The sequence below is a fragment of the Tamandua tetradactyla genome, chromosome 10 (assembly GCF_023851605.1).
Source record: "Tamandua tetradactyla isolate mTamTet1 chromosome 10, mTamTet1.pri, whole genome shotgun sequence".
In the NCBI taxonomy this organism is placed as follows: Eukaryota; Metazoa; Chordata; class Mammalia; order Pilosa; family Myrmecophagidae; genus Tamandua; species Tamandua tetradactyla.
Window position 1 is genome coordinate 91,198,667 of NC_135336.1, and position 23,074 is coordinate 91,221,740.

At 40.4% G+C, this 23,074-nt stretch overlaps 1 protein-coding gene across 9 annotated transcripts in view; it reads right to left on the minus strand.

Annotated features, from left to right (window-relative positions):
• The window catches only part of TIAM1 (TIAM Rac1 associated GEF 1), a 429,921-nt gene that overhangs the window by 86,938 nt on the left and 319,909 nt on the right, over positions 1–23,074 (minus strand). For all 9 annotated transcript variants that reach the window (XM_077118818.1, XM_077118816.1, XM_077118809.1 and 6 more), the window contains 5 exons: positions 12,233–12,457; positions 10,819–11,004; positions 5,813–5,959; positions 3,390–3,464; positions 199–369 (listed from right to left, as the gene is read on the minus strand). In XM_077118818.1, the coding sequence (XP_076974933.1) occupies positions 199–369; positions 3,390–3,464; positions 5,813–5,959; positions 10,819–11,004; positions 12,233–12,457 (804 nt within the window). The remainder of the gene's footprint in view (positions 1–198; positions 370–3,389; positions 3,465–5,812; positions 5,960–10,818; positions 11,005–12,232; positions 12,458–23,074) is intronic.

Sequence of the window (23,074 nt, forward strand, 5' to 3'; positions counted from 1 at the left end):
TCTCCCACTAAAAGGTGAAGAATTTATTTACATTTCTTATGTATACTATCACAAAGGAGGCTAATGGCACTGAAATGAAACGGAGCTGTGTTTTAAAGCCCCATTTGCCTCCCACATGACTCCAAGTTTCCAGGTTCACCTTAGATTCCTCTATTCCATTCTGTTCTTCTCAAGAAAACAAACCCAGGTAGCATATACCTTGCAGATCACCTCCAGGGTGTCCCGGGCGGTGTCCCCCGGCCGGACGACGGTCAGGGCTGGCTGATTATTTGGCAGACAGAACCAGGATGGAGTGAAATATTCATGGACCCAAATGTCGCAGTCAGGGTTGTGCTGGTGGATGCTAGGTAAGACCACTTCCTTTTCCCTCTATAAGAAGAAATAAAGTTAGCAGAGAAGCAGCAGTTGATCTCTAGTGGTCTTGGGCTCCCAGGCTACACACAGGGGTTCATCCATTCCTATGAAAGGAAGATAGTGCAAAAATGATGGTACCAGTCCAGGGTTTACTCTGGAATAGTTGGAGAGGGAGGTAAGGAGAAGGGGAAAGACTTGAGAAAGGAGGTTTACAGGGGGGAGGGGAATGGGGAGTGTTAAGTGGGGGGAACAGCGAGGGCACTGCAACTGGAGCTGCAGAGGCTGTGTCGCTCCTCCCAACATGAGTTCCGGAACCGCCCCTTCCGGACACCTGACTTCCGGAACTGATGAACCACCCCTTCCGGGACACCTGACTTCCCGAGAACCGCCCTGTCTGGACGTAACCTGACCCCCTTGCTTAAAAACTGCCCATGCCATCACCCAGGTGCTGACTCACCTCCCTGCATCTTGGATTTGGTGAGCTCAGCCCGAGAGCTCAGAAATAAACCCGCCCGCTTTAAATTTCCGGGTCTACCGTCCTTCTTTCTCACCCTTTCGCCTCCTATACCTTTCAGTGAGATTCTACCATCAGATATGTGGGGGGCCTCACACGTGACCCACAACATAATACAGGTGTGGGGGGGGGGGTGTGAATGAGTGGGAACCGAAACTTGGAAGAAACTGAGAAGCAAGCCATCCACTCGGCTCAGCTTAGTAGCCATTATTTCTTCAACAAATGCATTTCAGATTCAGGGCTGAAAATTCTAAGAATATCTTCCTCTTGAGCCCTACATTTCAAAGGCAAAAATGAGACCCTGAGGAAATTTTTTTTTATTAAAATAATGCTATAACACTATATGTTGGCAAGGTAGAATCATCATTTCTATGCTCTCATTTGACCTTTCGCACAACTTGGGGAAACAGATATCTCCAATTCCCAGATGAGGTTTGGGGAGCTTTGGTGACTTGGCCTATGACACAACATCACAATACAAACCTCCACAGGCCATTGCCATCACCCCTAAGCCACACTGCCAGAAAACCAGGGAGTAGCTACCAAATTTGTGGGTGTGAGAAAAGACACATCTTCTGTACTCATTCAGCAGTTGGATTATAACTGCACAAGTTAAACTCTAGATACTGAAAACACTCCAGATACTGATGAATTGGTGGGGGCCCAGTAAAGTAAGCTGAGAAAGAATTGCACTCAGCAATTCAAACATAATATTGATGCTCAAAATGTGCTAAGAAATAAGCCTTGATGATTGATTTATAACCAGGCTAATGGTTGGTAAATATGTTTCTACTGATTTCTGGAAACAAGGCAGGTATCAACTGATTACAAACAGCAGCAACTTTTCAAACTAAGGCTAATAGGGGGTAACACAACAACTTAGATACTTAAAAAGAATGGGGGGGGGTTAGAAAGGCCACTAACTAAACACCACTGTAGAAGACAATTTCAGCCATGCTTTTGAATGACCTTGCTTTCCCACAGAAGGTGGATATCAGAGAAGGAATTGTCAAAATGCAATTAACGTGCCTAAATCCCATTAACTATAATTGGAATCTTCCAACTCTGGATCAGACTATGTTTTACATCTAAACTGATCTTTGAGAACAAGGCGTTCTAGCTAGGAAGTGGGATACAGAGGTATCTCGTTAAAGTGGAAAAACAAAAGAGCTATGCAGGAAAAAAAAATCCAATGGAAAAAACTTTGGCTATTTCCAGGTTCTGTGTGCCTGAAGAGAATATTTCCAACACTAAAAACCTACTAATAATGGTATGCATAATGAATTAGCCAACTTTACAAATGCAAATGTTAACATGAAAAAATATGCTTGGATTACACATAGACCAAACAGTTTAACTTCATCAGACATCAAGATGCTCAAAGAGGACACCACTAAATAGGTTTTTCCAAAGACAGCTGCTGCTGCATGCACAATGACAGAACCCATGACCAGTCCGGATATGAAAGAGAGGAAACACCTTGCCAGGGGCCACTCTTCTCTCCTCCCTCTCCAAGAGCCACAGCTCCAACTGTACTGTAGCTTAGGAGGCTCAGCCCTGGCTAACGGACGTCTCAGCTGCAGCTGACTGACCCACACTGCTTCCATGGCAACCAAGAGCTGAACTCCGGAATACCAAACTGGAGTCTGAGTAACAGAGTCACATCAACATCTGAACATCCCCATCTCACCCCCCAAACAAAGAGACCCCTGCTACCGCTAGTAGGGTTTTCAAAACTAGGGATGTCCATTTATTTAGAGGCTAAAAAAGTGGAGAGGAAAGAAATCACTACTCTTCAGGGGCTTTCAATCCAATCAGTTTGAAAACCCCCATTAAATCCAAGTACGTGATTTAACAAAAGCCTGTGAATTTTTTTTTTTTTTAATGGACAGGCACCGGGAAATGAACTCGGGTCCTCGGACATGGCAGGCAAGCACTCTTACCTGCTGAGCCACCATGGCCCGCCCATGCCTGTGAATTTTTAACGGAATATTTTTTGACTTGGGAGGCAAATGCACTCTTTAAGAACATACTATCAGAACAGTTCTTTGAAATTAATGGGATCAAAATAGCATGTGTGGGCAGAGAGGGAGGGCAATGAGAACCCACCTCTTGGGAATAGAAGTTGTATATAAAAGGAATTGGCAATGGCATAAAATATGCAGCTTACTTAGAACCCAAACCTCCTCTTATATTCTGGTTGGACACATATATTCAAATGAAAGGTATTAAAAATGTTATGTCAGCAGGAAGAGTGATCTTTTTTTTTTTTTTAACTTTTTTATTGTATAGTATAACATATCTACAATGCAAAGAATTAAAGAAAAGGAGAGTGTTCTTATTACCAAGTTTTAAACATAAAGTGATTTTGCAGTTCTCGTTGACCCATTACATAACTTAACTGATAATTTCAGTTTTAACAGTGAGTCTACTTAATTTTACTATCCCATAAGTCACTGCACTGTGTGTATGTTGATGCATTTATGGTACTTTTAGAAAAGGAACACGTGTTTATTTTTACCTTGCCATCTGGAACAGTGTCATCAAATATTCCCTCTATAGATTTCTTCACGGAGTCAGCTCCCTCACCAAACACCTGCATATACAAAAGTTTCATCTTAAAATGACATTTGCAAGAGGGCAAATAAATCATGGGGAAAGGAATGGAAAATGGGTATAGTTATTTAAAAGCACTAGAGAAGTTTTCAGATACTCCCACATCAAATGCTAAGGCAGGTCAAGATAACTTTTGGCATTGGACCACGAAAAAACACGTCCTTGCACCTACATCACTCTCCACATTCTGTGACAATTTAAAAAAAGAAAAGCTTGCTTTTAGGTTTGGATGATTGAACTGAATTTAAAGAAAATAAACTACCAAAAGCAATGAACTAGATTTATTCACAATGAAGAATTGCTGATATAGCCTTGGACATTTGTCGTTTAATATTTTGTTGATCTGAACCTAAAAATAAAAGTTTATAATTTTTTAACCACCACAAAAATCAATCTCTTTATTTAAAAAAAAAAAAAAGGAATTTGTCTATTCTTTATAATTTAATGAAACCTGCTGACCTGAAGAAATGATGAAAATCACAAAAGGATACTTATGGCACTAGGCAGCCAAAAGCAAACTCCTGCATACCAGCAATTTTACGCATTACCTCTAAAACCAGAATGTACTATCAGGATAAGGTAAATATATATTTATTTTAAATGACTTTATTCCAGTGCAAATTAAATATGCAGAAACCTATGATTTTTGTCCATTTCAAAGAACTGAATTTCTACGGATATGCTTAAGGCTAAGAAAGGAGACGTTTGTCAAAAAATCTTTAAGACAATTACATTCCTTTTAAGATGCTACATTATTCTCTGATTTAAAAAAAATTGATTTACAAATTCCCTTGGATTCAGTAAAATTCAGTCACATATTTCGGTGGTAAGGGACTGTCACATAATCTAATCCAATAAAGTAGATCCCTATGAACTAAGGCTTTTGATACAATAGAAATCCTGACCAGGTTGCCAATTGCAAGGCCCGGGCACATTGATAGTGGTGATCTGAGTCATCTGTGATGACCAGAGATGCTACAAAACAATACCCCCACCTCCCAGAAGGAGTGAGAAACCTCGACTGCTCATATCCTCTATGTGCAGGTTTAATCAAAAGCCATCAAGTCTCATCTGTGATTTCTCTGATGAAACACTGACAAATAGTCTCTTCTTCAGATTTACACAGGGGCAAATCCACGGTGGCAGATGTTCTATGAACCCCAAAGATCACAGGATGAACTGCATAATCGCTCAATGTAAAGTTCTCTTATCATTTATTTTCCTGGTTTCCAGCAGGTTCCATCAAGGATAGAGACCCCCCCACATTTTAATGGTGGGCATGTTGGCCAGTAAAGGGACAAAGTACAGCAGCTTTCAGGGTGAATCCATTTTTAAAAGTTCAGTTAACTCAACCAGTTGCTGGAATCATCAGAGAGAAGAAGAAGAGTTACTTGTATCAAGTTAGTCAATTGACTTCTTCCCACCTTGCATCAGATACAGTGTGTGCAGATCAAAGGGGCAGTCACAGTCATGACCTTCCAAATGCTGGATGCCTGACCTTCCAGCCACTGGAGCCCACAAATTAGACATTCTTCTTCTCCCAAGAAGGCAAATGTCCATGTTCCTTTAGTCCCTAAAATCTAAACTAGCGATTCTAGAGATACTCACTTCTCAAAGGCAAAAGGAAAGGGTGAAAATAACAACAGAGCACAAGTTTCCCAGAAGAAATGCCAGCAGGAAAAAGGGCTTTGGGTATAATTAACGGGGAAGAACAGGACTACAGCATATGCTTATCAGAGGCAAGGCACTGGCGCCATTTGCAATATACCGAGATCCCTTTCAAGCCCTAGTGCCTGGGCAAAGGCAGTCACGGAGAGAGGGAGAGCTCTCAGATTCCTGGGTCCAGGCTTCTACTGGCAAAAGAACTTGCCCATTTATGTCAATCCAAAGAGTCAAGGTTAAAGACACACTCAGATTTCCCTGTAGTTTGCCTTTGATGCAGCACCAGAGGCAGGTTAGAAGACTCTGTGCTCAGGTGCCCTCTTGGCTTAGTCATCAAATCTGGCTTTTTCTGAAGATGCGGGATGAATTGTGCACTTTCAGTAGGTCTATAATTAACCAGGGTTTGGAGAGGATGCAGGTGGGAAAGTGCAGCATGGTGATCAACTAATAGCAGAGTTGATGTTACGGGTATGCATTATCTATTAAAAGCAACAAGCACGACTAAGTTCCTTGTGTCAACTAGTTAATTTTAAATAATCTTGGGCTTCAATAAACACATGCGCACACACACACACACACACACACAAACACACATACAGAGCTCGAAGTAAGACAGTCATGGAAACAATCTGCATAGGCTTGTTTTGCAACCATTCTGGCACCTACTTGATTGATGCTTGGGCGTCCCTGCTTTTTTTTGGAGGTAGTGTCCAGACCCCAAAGAGAAGAAAACCTGCTCCTTCGCTTGCTTGCGGACCTGGACATGGCCTGAGTACGTCTTCTCACTCCAGTTTCACCAGTGCGTGCTGCCACCTGATGATGGCAAGGAGAAACACCAACGACAAAGATGAGTTGGGACCGTCCACCTGTTCTTCACAGTTCTCACTCAATCCCACCCTCATCACTCCAGCCAACACTGATCCTGCCACCCAAAGCATTTATTCCGTTACTCATACACAATGGGAACTTATAGGCCTTTCCTGGATTCAAAATGGAAAGGAAACATTGACAAACTTAGTCATCTCAAAGCACTTCAAAAAAATAAAACTTTGCTTTCAAAGAAAAAAGCTATATGTAATTTGAAATCATCAGTAAAAATACATAAAATATAAAATAGCAATAGCATGTGTGTTTAGTATCCAAGAATTAAGTGTCCTTTCTACCACTGGCTTGAATTCCAGCATCAGGTAAAACTATCCTTAATTTGTTGAGATTCTCCACAAATGCTGCAGAGCTATTAGTGCATTCTAATGAAAAATGGCACCCACAGGTCAGCACAAAATAGTGAAAAACAGCAGATTTGAGTTCCTGTGATTCCACATTAAATCTGAAATTATCATTCTCCTCTATTTTGTTTTCTCAGAAATACATATAATCACTTTCCTCCTTAGGCAATCTCCTAGTTGCTCCCTAATTTCCATTCTCTCTTCTTCCTTGGTCAGAGAAACCCCATTGTAGCTGGGCAGCTGACCTCCAAAGTTGACTTCCTTTCCCTTGCAGCAGGTCATGGGTTTGTGATTAAGTTCTGGTCAATGGGATATAAGTGGAAGGGGTATTAGCAACTTCCAGGAATTGTCCTTAAAAGGAATGAGTGTGGACGGACCACATGGCTCAGCAGGCAAGCCTGCCAGGCCAGAGGACCCGGGTTCAATTCCCGGTGCCTGCCCATGTAAAAAAAAAAAAAAGGAATGAGCACTCTGCTCTCCCTTATTTTTCTCTTTCCTAAAGGGAGAACGTCAGTGTGATGGCTGCTCTAGTATGTCACAGAGAACATTCTCCAAGATGGTAGAACAGCAAAACACAAGGGGCCTAGGTCCCATTCACCAGCCCAGCAGGTCCTAAGCTTAGGTGAAAGGAAACTAAAAATCGTATTTTGTTTTAAAAAGAAAAGGAGGGAGGCACCAAACTCTGCTGAGATACTTACAAGGAACTAACCACCCAGAGACACAGTTCCAAGGGAAACCCCTAAATTAAACTGCCACTGTGGTAATTGTTCAAGTGGATACTGAACCTCCATGAGGACGCCATGAAGTCCCTTCCCAGGCAAAAACATTTAGGTTCGAATTTTGCCCCACAGCTTGGAAGCAAAGTCCCAGGAGCATAGGGTGACTTCTTGCCAGGAGGCCTCACTAGGCCACCCATGGGCTCTCCTTTCGAAAAGGGAGTGGCAGGAGGAATACAGGACTGACTTGAAATGAAACTCCCCACCCGCTCCGGTGCTGGAGGTGAATGTCTTGGAACTCAATCGTCAGAAATTCCCACACAGCAATTCCCAACGCAGTGATGCCAACTGGCAGGCAGTGAGAGGATAGAACCCTGTTGGGAAAATAAAGCAGCTTCTTCGCAAAAGTATTACGGGGAAGGTTTTTGGCCCCAAATGACAACAGGGAGATGAGCAAGGGAACGGGGTTTGCATTTTCTCACCCTAGCACATAAGAAAACCCAGATCAGGGAATAGAAAAAGATGGCAGCCAAGATGCTGATGGGAATTTTTATGAGAGAAAGATCTTTATTGTACTATTATACCCAGGTGCTATGGGGGTACAACATCACGAAACATAAGGCAACGTGAAATATACAAAAATGTTCCCTCCTTTCTTCACCACTGTCTAAATGAAAGGAAAATAAAAGTTATAAAAGGAGTAAATAATAACATGTTGGCACTCATATGCTCAAAGGACTAGGTCAGTGTCAGTTAAGAGTATCATAAAATTAGGCTAAGAACCACTGAGCAAATTGTGTTAAATTTGAAAATCCTAGGGGGTAAAAAAGCTCCTTTGATCTTATATTTATGTATCTATCTGCAAATAAATAAATCTATCTCTTAGAGACATACATAAACATACACAGGCCCTGTTTACTTCATTCGGAGTGTACATCAAACTCTGTACTTACTGTGTATATTTAATTACTCAATTGCTTAGTATGGTTCTCTCCCATAAGAATATAAACTCCAGCAGAGTGGGAGCTGTGTGTTGGTTGCTGCTTTGACCCTCAGCACCATGTCCTTCTGTGTGTGTGTGTGTGTGTGTGTGTGTGTGTGTGTGTGTGTATCCTGATTGAATAAATAAATGAATAAGTGCCCAAAGAGCAAAAGCAGAGAGCCTACATAACATGGCCACAGTGATTACACAGCAACTCTTTAGTTATAACTTTAAAAAAGAAAAAAAGAGTTCAAAGGAGAAACTCAGGGAACCACCAATACTCTCGGTTACAGGCTGACCAGATGTTTACACTCTGTTTAAGGAACGGGCACTTCATTGAAGGTCCTTATGGTAACTATTCTCAACTCTTTGAGGCCTTCCAAACCACAAGAGTAACCTCTCCCCACAAGACAATAATGTGTCAAAACTAGCAAAGGGAATGAGAAGAAAGGCTGGCATAAAAACTACTGGACGAGAGCTCAAGAGTTTCTCAATGACGGTCTTTGCCCAGACAAAGCGTCCCTTTGTGGCTGGAACCTGATGACTCTATCATTCTGCTCATCTGTGCAAACAAGAACAATGATAACCTTCTTTCAAAGCCTACAGCAGGGACCCTTTAGTTAATTGCTGCAAATCACTCAGCATTATGGGAAGCCGTCCTAGTGAATGGTGCTTAAATTGTAGCTCAAATCTTCCTCCTTAGCCCTCACACCTCCTCCCCCTTCTCCCCACTTAAAAGGACCAAAAAGGAAAGGAAAGAAAAGAAAAGAAAATGTCTGAACAAAGGCTAAATTGAGGAATGTTTGAACTCTAAGGGGAAAAAAAATTCCCTGAGGTCAAATGACAAGGAGAGGAGTTAAAAATAAGCATTCAATAAATCAGACTATAAAATTCCCTGCCCGGAGACCCTTGGCCATAGCTGAAGCACCAAACAGGAGCAGACATCCAGCAGGCCTGCCTGTCTCGTTCTATCTGAAATTCCCCTTGTGGAAAAGAAAAGTTTGCGAGGACATAAAACTCAGATTTGCACCACTGATGCAACTAGCAAAAAGAAGAAACAGAGTTGAACGTATGGGATGTATTTTTCTTTAAAATCACTGATCAATTAAAAAAAAAAAAAAAAGGGTTACTAATACTGCCACCCGCCAACTTAAACCGAGCAAATTTTAATCCTACCCAGCAAGAGAGCAGTACCCACACATTGTAGGTATTGAGATAGCAAATTAGGAGGTTCAAAGATAAATTATAGAAGAGAAATACTGTGGATTTTACTTCCCTTTCTCAGACAGGTTAGTGCTAGTAGTTTTGAAGAAAACAATTAAAGCATTGAAGTTTTTGGCACATAGCAAAATTATTTTTTCCGGAATCTATCACACCACCCAAAAGGAGGGAGCTATGTGGGTGCCTGGGGTTTAGTATCAGTACCAATGTTGCCTCATTGTCACTATGAGCTTCTGCAATTAAAATGCTCCCTTAATTTATAACATTCCTATAAAGGAGTAAATAAGAATTTTTATCCCAGTATTTTGTGCAGAATAGGCACACTCAGATTTGGCTAAACTAAAAACTAGTGCCCAGGTCTCAGAGAGCTGGGCTATAAACTACAACGGCTTGCACGATTTAGTCATCGCAGCACTTTGGCCCACCACTACTAAAAAAAAAAAAGGACTTAATAGCTATATGGAGAGGTGGTAGTCAGGGAAACCAAGAGCTGAGCTGTAATTAGCAGAACAAATCGGGATGCCAGTTTTAATAACTCCAGAAATTGGTTTAAGACTTCTTTAAAAATGTAAATCTACCCCTAATTATCTGAGTGATGACGCTAATCTATTTATAAAGAATACAAACGCCTCTGACTGAATTACACCTCTGAATTCAATTGAAGGGTACAGCTGACATGGCAAGACAGGAGAAGCACAGCTAAGATTTTCCAAAGCAGTTTCAGGAACCTGAGATTTAACATTCAGTTCCACAACAAATGGGCTAAGGTGCAGTGCATTTTAAGTGGGTGTCGACTTGGATATGCTAAATTCATGTTACTCAGATAGCAATTTTTGAGAAGAAAGGAGCCAAAAGTACATAAAGAGCTGTTCACGATTTAGCAAGTACATGAAATTACAGATTGCAAACACAAAACACAACTATACAATCTGCAGCTCTGGACGTCAGATGAAAATTCCCTCCCCAAGCAATGCATATATTTGCCTGGTGAATCATGGAAGTTCTTCTCTTTCCTCTAATGTATCAAGCATTTATGATCATCAAAGCAATTATAAAAATAAAGTGAGAAGGGAGCAAGCTAAGTAAATGCAAAGAGATAGATATTCAATGTATGGGGTGGGTATACGTGTGTGTGTGTGTGTGTGTGTGTGTGAGAGAGAGAGAGAGAGAGAGAGAGAATTTTCTTTATGAATGAGAGCTCTCCACTCACCATTTATATAAACCAAAATATGCATTTGTGTTTAAAACAGGACACCACTAAAGATGACAAGAGTTATCAACAAACACAACATGCAAACATCTCTTTCACTTTCTTTACACAATAATTCAGGCCCCTTCAAGGGAGGCTTAAGTAATAAATTTCAGAATAGGTTCAAGCAAAGATTTGCAGTCACTGCAAAGGGAGGACACATTAGAAATCCACGCTCAATAGAAACCTTGTTAAATGCCTAGAAATTTTATCAAGTCCTACTTGGATTAATGGTCAAGAAAGATATTTTTCAAAATTACATCAGTGCTTCTACTCACCAGGGCATGAAAAGATGACACAGAAAAGATCCCAAGGCGGCCCATGGCCACTTTTGTTGGTCGACTTGCAAAGGCAAGTAGCCTTTTGGGGTTTGGCAGTTCCCCACCTTGCAGGCTAGCTAGATAACAGCGGTACCGAAACAGGTCCATTTGGAACTGCTCAAGATTTTGCTCCCAAACAAAGATCTATAGTGATGAAATATGAGAAAAGACATGGGGAGAAAAAGGGAACACAAATGTTAACACAAATCTTACAAACGTATATACTGCAAAGATGTCAATTATACAGTCTGAAAGGATCAACAACAGATACATCCTAAAATGCCTTAGGTACATAGCACATCAGACCTTACATTTATCCTGCAAAGATCTGTAGCTATAAATTCAATATGACAAATAGAAAGCATATTAACAGTTGTTCTGTGCCCACCCATCATAGATTTCATGATTAGGAGCATTAGAAGCGCATTGAAAAAAAAGTGAGGCTAACTGAAGAATAGAGGCAAACAGACCAAGAGGAAGGAGGTTGGTGGTATGGAGTCGAGTGGGGATTAGGAAATCCTAGATGACGAAGAACAGATTCTTGAATGCATACCTGCAACTAGAGCGTAACTAAAACATTTCCTCATTTTGGAAAGTGGGAAAATAATCTCTACTACCTAAAGCCAGTATGATGTGTTAGAGTTGATACAGGGTCTGGCTTGTTGTAAAGGCTCAGTGATGTTAGTGTTGCTAGATGGTTGAGATCTACCTTTTTACTTGACTTAAAATACATCATCAGGTTATAGATGGAGAGACTAGAGGAAAAGAAACGTGGAAGAACACACACTGGCCCCTGCAATCAATTGTTCAAATTATACAAATATCATTTATTCACATAATTGCTTCTTAAGCATTAGAATAAAGTTTCAAAGCAGGACTAGGTGACTATTACTGGCTTTATAATAACTGAATAGGAGGCAATAATGTCCTCTGTTCATTTTACTAAATCTTCCCCTTTTAGCATGAAGTATAGTTATGCTCATATATAGCAATCACATGTATATTTTTGAAATACACTCCACCTTTCTGAGAGGAAACCAACCTTTCTGAATTTATTAAGGAGACAGAAATGAATCCCTACCATATTTCAACTCCAAGTTGACCCGGCAACATGGGGAATAAAACTGCAGACTTTCTAATTACACAGATTCTATTAGATTTCTTTCATTCAAAGTTAATATTGTTCCCTTTAGCTCATAACAATCAACTGTGAACAATGGGTGAGGAAAACTGACAGTCACAATAAAGAGTTTAGCAGCCTAGATGACAGATTGACAATGAGATAACTGATGTGTTTCACAATTCCAAGGCTAGAGAAAAACTTGAAAGACCTAATGATTCCATCCAGGTCTAAAAACAGAGACACGATTACCTGATCTAATATAGTTTTCTTCTTCTTCGAATCAGTGACTGAAGACAACTGCATTTCACCCATTTTCTTCATCTTTTCATCCATGTCAATCTTTTGTTCCAGTTTTTTGATTTCTGACTTCAGGAGGCGGAGCGTGTCTTCTTTGTGGTGGTGTCTAGCAACGGCAGCTGCACAAGCAGAATGGATTGCGGTGATCCAGTTTTCAAGCTCTGTCTGGCTGGTGGTCTGTAAGGAAGAGGGGGCAAAAAGAAACAGCCATCTCTTAGGAAGTGAACAGGGACAAAGCCACGGATTTCCAGAGAAGCAATTCCTGGGAGTCAAGCGGACAGGAATAGATACTCCGCGGGGGGCCAAACCTTTCTGACCCCTTCCCTCAGAAAACTGATTTTAAAAGTTATTCTCAGGTCAGACTCCCCAGCCCCCAAGGACTGTCAAGAATGAAGCCGTCATGTCTGTTGACCCAATGTAATTCCTGAACTCACTTGGCTATGTGAAGACTCCAATGTTAAGTCAAGAGGTAATGAGGCAATGGTCAGCATCCCGAGGGGAAAAGTCAGCTACAGGCCATGAGTGTGGACCACAGGCAGCTTACTGGCCATGAAAGACAACACAACAGCCCTGCCCCTAGGGAACTACTGTGACCCAAATCTGAATGGCCAATCCAGTGTTGAGTAACAAAGGCAAAACCAGGGCAGAGGAAGGAGTTCATGGCAGCCAGAAGTAACAGGGTCTTAGGGGACCACGTGAGAGTATTTAGAAACAGCAGCTACCCAGAGAGGGGCCAAAAATGGCATGATTAAGGCAGGCATTCAGACAAGGCTTGGTGACACCCAACAGTGGACAAGGAAAATAAAAGGAATGCTGCCTGAAAGGTGGAAGATGGAGAGTATTCTAAGGGCTGTAGTTCACAGGGTAATAACTTGTTATGATTCTTTAGGAACCCAATCAAAGAGTATTTATAAGTAAGAGAGTACTAGACATTTCCAGCTGTGCTCTCAAGCCCAGAGGAGTTTAATAAATGTCCAGAAGGAAGCCAATCAGAAGTAATGGTGTTTTCAATGTAGTATCTATCATAGCTACTATGATACTAAAGTAGCTAATAATATTTTTCATGCACAAACACACTGATTTTTTTTTGTAATTTGATGTGTCCCGTCAAATAACATTGAGTGATGAACTTAAAAACAAAACTGCAGGATGGGATCCCATCAGCACATTACATTATGCTGGTTGCCAACCGGAATTTAAGTTAGGGAACTACTGTGTCTATATTATTTCTGAAACCTATCAGTTTTTTATATCACAACAGAAATGGCACCAAATATTAAAAATGGTTTCTGCCAAAAGAGCCACCTCCCATTGGACAAATTAAACAATCTGCCGGTTGTTACATTTATTTATTTATTTTTTTAAATATTTGCCTCTATTTAAGGAAGATTTCAACAAGCTAGCCATTTTCCAAAGGAGCAGCAGACATACCACCTGACGGAGTCATTTGGTGAGGGCTGGGTGGGAGGAGAAGAAGGGTTGAAGGCAATGGAGGCTACATTTGTAAACATCTGTAGGCTGAGAAACTTAAAAGGGAAAAAAACACACTTGTCTGCATATGCAATTCATCTTAAACTCCCACCTTTCCTTCAAATTTTAAATATTTATCTCCATTTTGAAAGTCATCTTACATTTAGTCCTACTGTATCACATTAGAGTTACTCAAAACAAAAACAGGACGCAAGATCCTCTCATCACCAAGTCTACTCCTGCCTTATTTAAGGACAATGTTTGACATTTGGATCTCTTCCTGCATCAGCATGAACAAGTATTTTACTAAGGGGATTATTTTTCCCTCTTTTTTATTAGGTAAGGACCCAGCTCAGATGACACAACAATCTAGTAAGGATTCCTTTCTAAAACAAACTTCCAAAAAGAAAATATCAACTGTTGGCAAGGACATGGACAACCAGAATTCTCCTGCACAGCTGGTGGGAAAGTAAGAGAGCGAGCTGGAGCAACTGCTTTGGAAAGCTGTTTGGCACTGTCTACTAAAGCTGAACATGTACCTACCCTGCGCACCAGAAAAATAGACCCAAGAGATAATTTGTAGGCTCTTCAAAATATATGAACCATAATATTCCAAGCATTTCTACACCAATAAAAATAGAAACTACTGAAATGCCCACCAAGAAAAAAATGGATGACTGATGTGTTCTTTTTATCACACAGTGAAAAATCATACTGCCACAGCAATGAAACATCCATAACTACACACTATAGTACAGGTAAATCTCACAAACCTGACTTTGGCAGAAGAAAGCAAGACACAAAAATATATAAGCAATAGGTTTCTATTTATACAAAGCCCAAACACAGGCAAATTTAATTCACACTCTTAGAAGTTGGGAGAGGAGATTTTGGCAGAGATGGGGGGAGGGGTAGCGGTGGGCTTCCAGGATGCAGGTCACTTGGGCATGTAACACAGGTGTTTCCTAAACTGGGCACTGGTAGCACAGGTGTATTACACAGGTATGCGCAGTGTGTAATCCCATCAAGCCACATACATTTGTGTGTGTATTATATATACATATCATGTAATAGAAAGTTTTAAAAAACTTCATTGGCCTTATATTTAAGTATAACTTCTCTAAAACTATGCTAAAATATTATTCAGTATATTCTATCTTCATGAAAATCTACCCCAACGAGATTGTAGTGGAAACTCCACAAGGTAAGACCCCTTTCAGGGTTGGCTTGTCTTTCAAAGTGCCTGGAAGAGTCTGCTGGACAGGGATTGTTGAACAGCAGCATGCCTTCCCCCTTTGCTTGCACAGTCCTATGGAAAAGAGGAGCTTTTAGACTTGAGGGAGATAGTGTTTTTACCTACCTTACAGGGACTTTGTGGGGCATATCAGATGATATCCTTGCAAGGTGGCATGAACTTCTCCTATACAAAACACCTGGCACTTCAACGCTCGGTGGGAGGTCTGTATCCAAGGATTCATTTCCCTAAGACATCCCTCAAAAGGCCACAATTACAACTCTCCACGTTCTATCCACCCAGTTCATAGGGTAGGAAAAGAACTACCCACAACCCTGCCATCACATCCAAATGACTAGACGCATCTTAAACCCCTAATAACAAGCTTTGCTAAATACAAGTCATGAAATTAATATTTAAAATAAAAATATTAATCTACAAGGAGCTCAGGAGACCACTTTACAGATGAAGGAACTAAAGCCCAGAAAAGTTAGTGATTACATGGCAAATTATTAACCTCAGACTCAGTCCATGTTATACACATTTATATTTTTTCTTAATATACCATACCTCTCGTCAATTGCCCTACATGCCAAGCAGCAGCGTCATTAAGGTTGCCCACCCAATATTTTTAGTTTTCCTCCTTCTAGGCACATGAGAGGATGGAACTTTCCTGCCCCCTTTGAAGGCAGGGGTGGCCATGTCATTTGGGCTTGGCCAATGAGGTGTGAAGGGAAGGGACACGTATCACGTATGAAACAAACAGCTGATTCACCTCATTCTGGTACCACTGCCTACAGTAATGGAAGCATGTCAGGATAACATTTCTGCCAGTCCAGGTACCTAAGTGTCCAGGACAAGTACCACTTTCTAACCAATATTTATCAGACATGTAGCAGTTATATTACATCACTGAGATACGAAGGTTGCTCCTTACCGCAGCAAAATTTAACCCATCCTGACTTACTAGCAAAGCAAGAATTCTATTTCAAAATAGGTTATACTTTTTAAATTTAAGTGTCTGTATGACACACTTCTAGTCCCAGGAACAGTCGCAATCTTAAGATTCCTTAAAACAACAGCTTTTGTTCTCTTAATTGAATGAAAGGGGAGCCCCTTCTCCCATCCACCTGTGAGGCCCAGCCAAACTCAGCCAAGAACAGTACACTCCATTTTAATGTCAGAGACTTTATATTGGCCTCCCCTTTAAGAAGCAGAAATGAAGGAAGCTGATACCAGTGGATGACATTAAACATCTTAGAAAGGTATATGCTTAATTTTGGCAAAGCAGCTGTGGTAGTTTGAAGCTATTAATAGCCCAGAAAAGGCCATGTTCTTTTAATCCACTCCTGTGGGTGCACTCCGACTGTAGGTGGGACCTTTAGATTAGGTTATTTTAATTGAAGCATGTCCCACCTCACTCAAGGTGGATCTCAATCCCCTTACTGGAGTCCTTTATAAGAGGATAAAGGACACCCAGAAAAAGCATAGCCCAAATACTTTCTTTGGAGAAAGATCAAAGGAGAAGGTAGACGTTTAATAAAAAAGTTTGACTGCTGAATCATTATACTGATACTTCTTTCATTATGTTGATATTGATATTGATACATTTAGTATCAATGTCTTGGAGCACAGAGAAGGCCCACAGAAGGTGAGAGACAAGGAAAAACCCACAAAAGTTGAGAGAGGAAGCCACGGAAGCCCAAAGCAGGAAGCAACGAAACCCAAGAGAGAAGTACCAGCAGACATAACAATGTGCCTTCCCATGGGACAGAGGAACCCCAGATGCTGGTAACCCGCCATCAGAGTCCAAGAATCGTCCTGTGGATGCCTCGAGTTGGACGTTTTCATGGCCTAAGAACTGTAAATCCGTAAGCTATTAAATCCCGACTTTGTTACATTTTAAATTGTAATAGACAACCAATTTCTGGTATATTGCATTTTGGCAACTTCAGCAAACCAAAACAGCAGCTCTTCTGAAACTTCATTTTAAAAAGAGAGGTAAAATGAGTAAAAGGGGGTTAAAGAAGTATAACAAATAAGGTATCAGTGGCTGAGAGGGTTCAAATAGAGTTGAGAGGCTACACTGGAGGTCATTTTCATGCATATTTCAGTTAGACATTGCTACCTATCACAATTTGCCAACCCCCAACCCAAACCATTATTACCAATCCTAAAGAATACCTAGGGCATTATATAAGATTCTACAAAGGTTCCATGCACTAGGGGTAACTTCCCAGAAACCTACAACCTCCAGAGGGGTCCCTGGACCAGATAAGTTCTGCAATGTAGAAGGGCCAGCCTCTCCAGAACATCAACTGGTTCCACCACCCTATCCCATATTGTTGACAGAACTTTCCAACATGAAAAAGTTGGATTGGGCATAGCCCAAATACTTTCTTTGGAGAAAGATCAAAGGAGAAGGTAGATTTTTAATTAAAGAGTTTGATTGCTGAATCATTATATTGATATTTCTTTTAGTACCAATGTCTTGGAGCAGTTAGTAGTAAAAATCTAAAATTGTGGAATTGCAACCCACACCAAATTCTGTAATCTGTTCTACAACTAGTTGTTGCAGTGTGCTTTGAAATTTATTGCTTTTTTATCTATAAGTTATTTTTCACATACACGTACAAAAAAGTCAATGCAATGATAAATGTCCAGCTAACTATATGATGACATTGTGAACCATTCACTGTACACTTCGGATGATTACATGGTGTGTGACTATATAATACATATCAGTCAAATTGCATTAAAATTGAAAAGAAATTTTTAAATAAAAAAAGAGAGAGACGTTAAAAAACTAACATACCAGCCCCCCAAATTGAGGGAAACATAAAGCAATGTATGACCACAGTTTTATGAAAAATTTAGCCATCACCCCTTTTAACCGTTAAGTATGCCTCAGCCCTCTAAACTCTTTCAAAACCTGGCAGTGGCAATTCCATTAGGGAGAATTTTTGCTCCCGCAGTCCTGTCTAAATAAAACAGCAGTCCCTGCCATTCTCTATCATTAAGCCAAATCAATTTCTAACAAACACAATTCACCAAATGAGTTTTTCAACAAAGTTTGTCCCTTTTCTGTGGCAGGCACTGAGCTGTGTGTAGCTGAGAGGGTGGGCACACTTCAAGGGCTCAGCCTTAAACAAATAGTTAAGTGGAGCAAATTCCTGAAACATTTATGACAGTTTACAGGCTTAACAGCTTAGAACTGATCACAGTTGACCACTAGCTTATTTTCCAGTGTGGCCTGTCCAGGATTTAAATTCTGAACATGCTAGAAAAAGGTTTTCAAGGTTAATAACCTTGCATAACCTTCTTAAACCAGGCAAGTTTAATGAAGACATCAGGTCTACTAAAGGATCCCTCATGAGACTCCAGACTCAGAAAGGCAGGAAGGAGAAGAGACCATCCACGGGTACCCACTTGGCATAGTTACCACTCATCACCTTCCATTAAACAAACAGCAGCAGACAGGTAGAGAGTGAATTTGATGATTCTTCCCCTGCCTTGTGGGGAAGATATAAATACTGCATGAAGTTCAGCAAGGGGAATAAGCAGAGGAATACAATCAGCAAAAACAACATTTTGCATAAGAGTTCCTCTGAGTACAAGGTTCAGATGAAACTTAGGGCTTTATTATGTATTTAAATAGATCTAGCTTTAATTATCCCAACTGAGTGGAGGACGCTCAGTGATTTCCGATAATCAGTGGTTTATGTGAGTGGTGGGAAAAGAAAAATTCATTTAAATGAGTGAAATATGAGAGAATATATGCCAGATCTCAGAAACTAAAATTTTGGAAAATTTGAATTTATATAAGCATGAGAATCTTTTATGAAGTAAGTTGTACTCTTTTTATTTTTTTTCCATTTTAAAAAAGGGAATAAAGTTTATAACATGCTAGATGGGAAAGATGCTTCTGGGTGAATTCCTCAAAGTCTTTTTTCTCATTGGTTCTACCTTTATCACCTTTTAGAGTTTATAGATATAATTCAGATATAATTCTTAATATTTGTAAAGAGAACTGAATATGGGGTTCCCCTCCCCCACTGGCCCATACCCTCCCATCATCGCTAATTTTCTGGAGAAAGAAGGGAATCTCCAGACTCCAGTTCTCCAGGCACAACAAAAGGCAGGAGCTCAGTACAGTGCCACTAGGTGAATAAATGGAAGCCTGTCCAGTGCGCGGTCATAGCAGGGCTCATCTCTAGCAAAGCTGAGCAGCCCCAGAGAAAGGACCAACAAACACTGACAACTGTGAGCCCCTCAACAAAAAAGCTACTCACCATCTATTAGTAGTTGGCAGTATGCACAGACCTTAGCAGTACTTTAATATCTCATGCTTAAAAATGACCAGAGTCAAGAATCACCAGGCATTTGATGAAAGCTTTCAGCAAGAAGACAGAGAAAACATGGAGAAAAAGAACCAGGAAATTAGAGAAACTGCCTGGAGCACAAAAATCTTCCCTAACATCAGTGATATTTTCAGAGAGTTGAGAAAAACTGAAACTTAAAAAAAAAAACAGGTTACAATAAAAAGGAAGCAATAAGGAAGGAAGGAAGGACAGAAGGAAGGGAGGGAGGGAAGCAGGGAGGAAGGAAGGACGGGCTTTAAGAATAAACAAAAGTTAAAATTTCAATAGAAGACATGTCACCATGAAGCGTCAGAACACAGCATTAAAGAAATGACTCTAAACGCTTCAAAAGAAAAAAAATAAAGCTACACAAAATGATTGGGAAAGGGGATGGCAGCAGAAAATAACTGAGCAAAGGGGAAATGATTTTCAAACCAAAATTTTAAATCACTCCAATATTAATCAAGAGGAAGATTCCATGACTTTTTCAAATATGTACCATTTTGTAGAAAGTTACTAAAGGTTGTTTTTATGAAAGCAAAGGACTTTATTAAGTAAAAGGCAGATGAGAGAATGAGGCCTCTAAACTGTGGCAAAGGAAAACCCCAGGATGACTATTACGTGCAAAGCCTAAAGATAGGAGCAGGATATATGGTCAGGGAAGGGCAGGTTCTCGGAAAAAAAAAAAAACAGTATTGAAAACTATGAACTACATCAGAGACTGAGAAAATATCATTGCTACATAACTGGAAAATTAAGCAAATTGGGAAGAAAAAAATGAGGAAATAATTACAGAAAAAATAAAAAGTTCAAGAAAGGAAATACTATTTATATAGTGACTACTGACTTAATCAATAGAGCTACATAGGAAAATGGGGAAAGGAGACTTTGCATAAAATACAGCTAAATAGGGTGGTGTGACAGTGACTCAGTGGCAGTTTCCACCTGCCATGCCAAAGACCTGGGTTCGATTCCCAGTGCCTGCCCAGGCGAAAAAAAAAAAAAAATGATACAGCTAAATAGTCATCTACCATAAAAAAAAATTAGTAACTAATGTCTGAAATTGATGAAGAAACAGCAGAATAACATGTTCATGAGAAATGAGGGTAAATGCCAGAAGTGGGGGGAGGACAAACAGCAGCTAAAGTAGTTGAGTATAGTTACTTCTGGGGAGTGAGGGTGCAGGCCAAGAGGAATGGGAAGAGAATTTCACTAGTAAGTTTTTTAAGATGAATCTAATTATTATAAACTGTATGCTTATATCAATTTAATAACAGTTGTTTTTTTTTTTAAAGTGCATGATCTGGGACTCAAACCCGGGTCTCCCACATGGAAGGCAAGCATTCTACCACTGAACCACTTTAATTTAATAACAATTTTAAAGAATGGAAAGCAACAGGAAGATGAATACTGTTAGTAACATGTTATTTAGATGATACATACTTGTAAACAAATTATATATTAAGATCTAGGTCAGCCACAATTATAAGTCTGTGCTGTCCTTCTAAAATGTGTGTGGAAACCTCAGACACACCAATGGTAGGGATTTTCTGGTCTTGTATAGTCAGATTTTGCACTTCAATAACCATATTCTTCACTAGGACTCCCCGTTAGAGCCAGACAAACAGGGTCTCAATCCTGAGCTCTGCACCTCAGCAGCCCCCATTCTTTGGAGAATAGTCCTTGAAAACTGTAATGTCTCTTTCTGGTGTCTGGAAACAGCAGAGACCAGGAAGGATCCCAGCTGTCTTTCTTCCCTTTGGGGAGCTCTCTGACACCATATCCCATATGTGGTTTCAACAAGATGCCCTAAGGAGTTCTGTGACAAGTAGATTGTTCCTCCTAGCCTGTGTGGAATTTCTTTCTCTAGTTCACATGAGATTGAGCAGCAGAATGGTGCTGAGAAGCTGATGTGGGGTGACCTTCATTGCCTATATAGATAAAGGACCCCACACAAAATATTTGCCTTGGGCTCCAAACATGCCTGGGTTAGCCCTTCTTGGCACCTAATTCATGCCAAAACCAAAGGTAACCATGCCTAATGTGGCTGGCTAGGGGCAGGGATATGAACTACGGAGCTAGGAAAACAAGTCCTAGTAATAGACCAAGTCAACACTTAAGCCCACAGAGAATGAAGGGTACAACCCCACATTTTGGTGTGGCCCATCTGCAGATAACCTGAAGTTAAGAGAAATAGCATGGAAAATCAAATTCAGAGCCAAAGTGATTTCAAGAGGCTCATCAGAAGGACAAAAACCACAAAGATAAAACTTCAAAGCAGTGAATTTAAGGTCTGCATTATTTTTTAATCTATTAAAAGTAAGATAGGAAAGAGCTGGTTGGGTAACAGTTTATGCCGGGGATTTAATTTACAAGCTCAGTAGGAGTCAACCGTTTGATGTGGCTTCTAGAAAATCAAAGCAATTGACGCTAGTACTGTGGAAGTAACAAGAGTGGCAGGAACCACACTGCAGGATGCACAAGGTAAGCCACACAGAGGATGGGGTTTTGAGTTCAGACAATGGTTAGAGCACAAGGAGAGGAGCTGCAGGAGAGGGAGAAAGGGTGAGGAGACTTAGGAGGCAAGCAGAAGCAGTTTCACGGTATATGAAAGTGGATGAGAGAGATTAAGCAGAAGACTTGCTCTAGACTCCGGGGTAAACATGGAAAGAAAGGGAAAATGGCAAACGTCACCAGAAAATAAATAGTATCTCACCACGATGAAGAACTTTCTAGCACTTACACCTAACTAACTAAACAGACTGATGAAAAGCAGGGTGCTTCCCAGGGATGGGGGCTCTCAGGGACCTTCCAGAGATGGTGCCTAAAGAGAGGGGAAACTGAACTTTAATCCATTCAAGTCTAAGATGCTAAATTCCCTTTAGAGTCTTTTCTACCAAGCCCACTTGATGCCTCCTTGTCAAAGATGATTTCCAGACTTTGCCCTCTCTTGGCTCCCCTTTTCCAGATTCAGCCCCATCTGCCAGGCCTTCATCAAGTCTGACCCATAGAACTAGATGTGCTCCTTCCAGATCTCCAGAGTCTCATAAACTCAGAGTCTCATAAACTCATAAACTCAGAGCTCCTGAGCTCTCATAAACTCAGTTTCCATGGCTAAGTCACACTCAACTTATTTTTAAACAAGATACTTATTATAAGAAGCACAGGAAGCTAGTCTCTTATTTATCTATCTATCTATCTATCTATCTATCTATCTATCTATCTATTTATTTATTTATTTATTTATTCATGGGCAGGCTCTGGGAATCAAACCTGGGTCTCCGGCAAGGCAGGCAAGATTTCTGCCACTGAGCCACCATTGTGCCACCCTCTTTTTATTTTTAATAATAATAAATGTAGCTAACATTTCTTGAGCATTTGTTATGCATCAAGTACCGTCACTGTCACATTTAATCCTCAACTGAGCATAATGGTGTAGATGCCACACTTCATATTTTTTTCACTAGTCTCTTTTTAATATGTACAACTGTGCTCTTACACCAAGGACCTTTTTAATTATTAGAAGAAAACTTTCTATGCACTGAAATCAATGACCCCCTAGGGATGATATTTTCTACACTTCTTTAGATATATAATTGCATGTAATTTTCTACCCTGTCGCGTGTCATTCTTACCTGGCCTGGTAACCGAGTTCCCAAGGCATTAAACGTACAAATTACAACACTTGGGACATGTGACCATAAACGTCAGCAAGCTTTTGGGAATTGT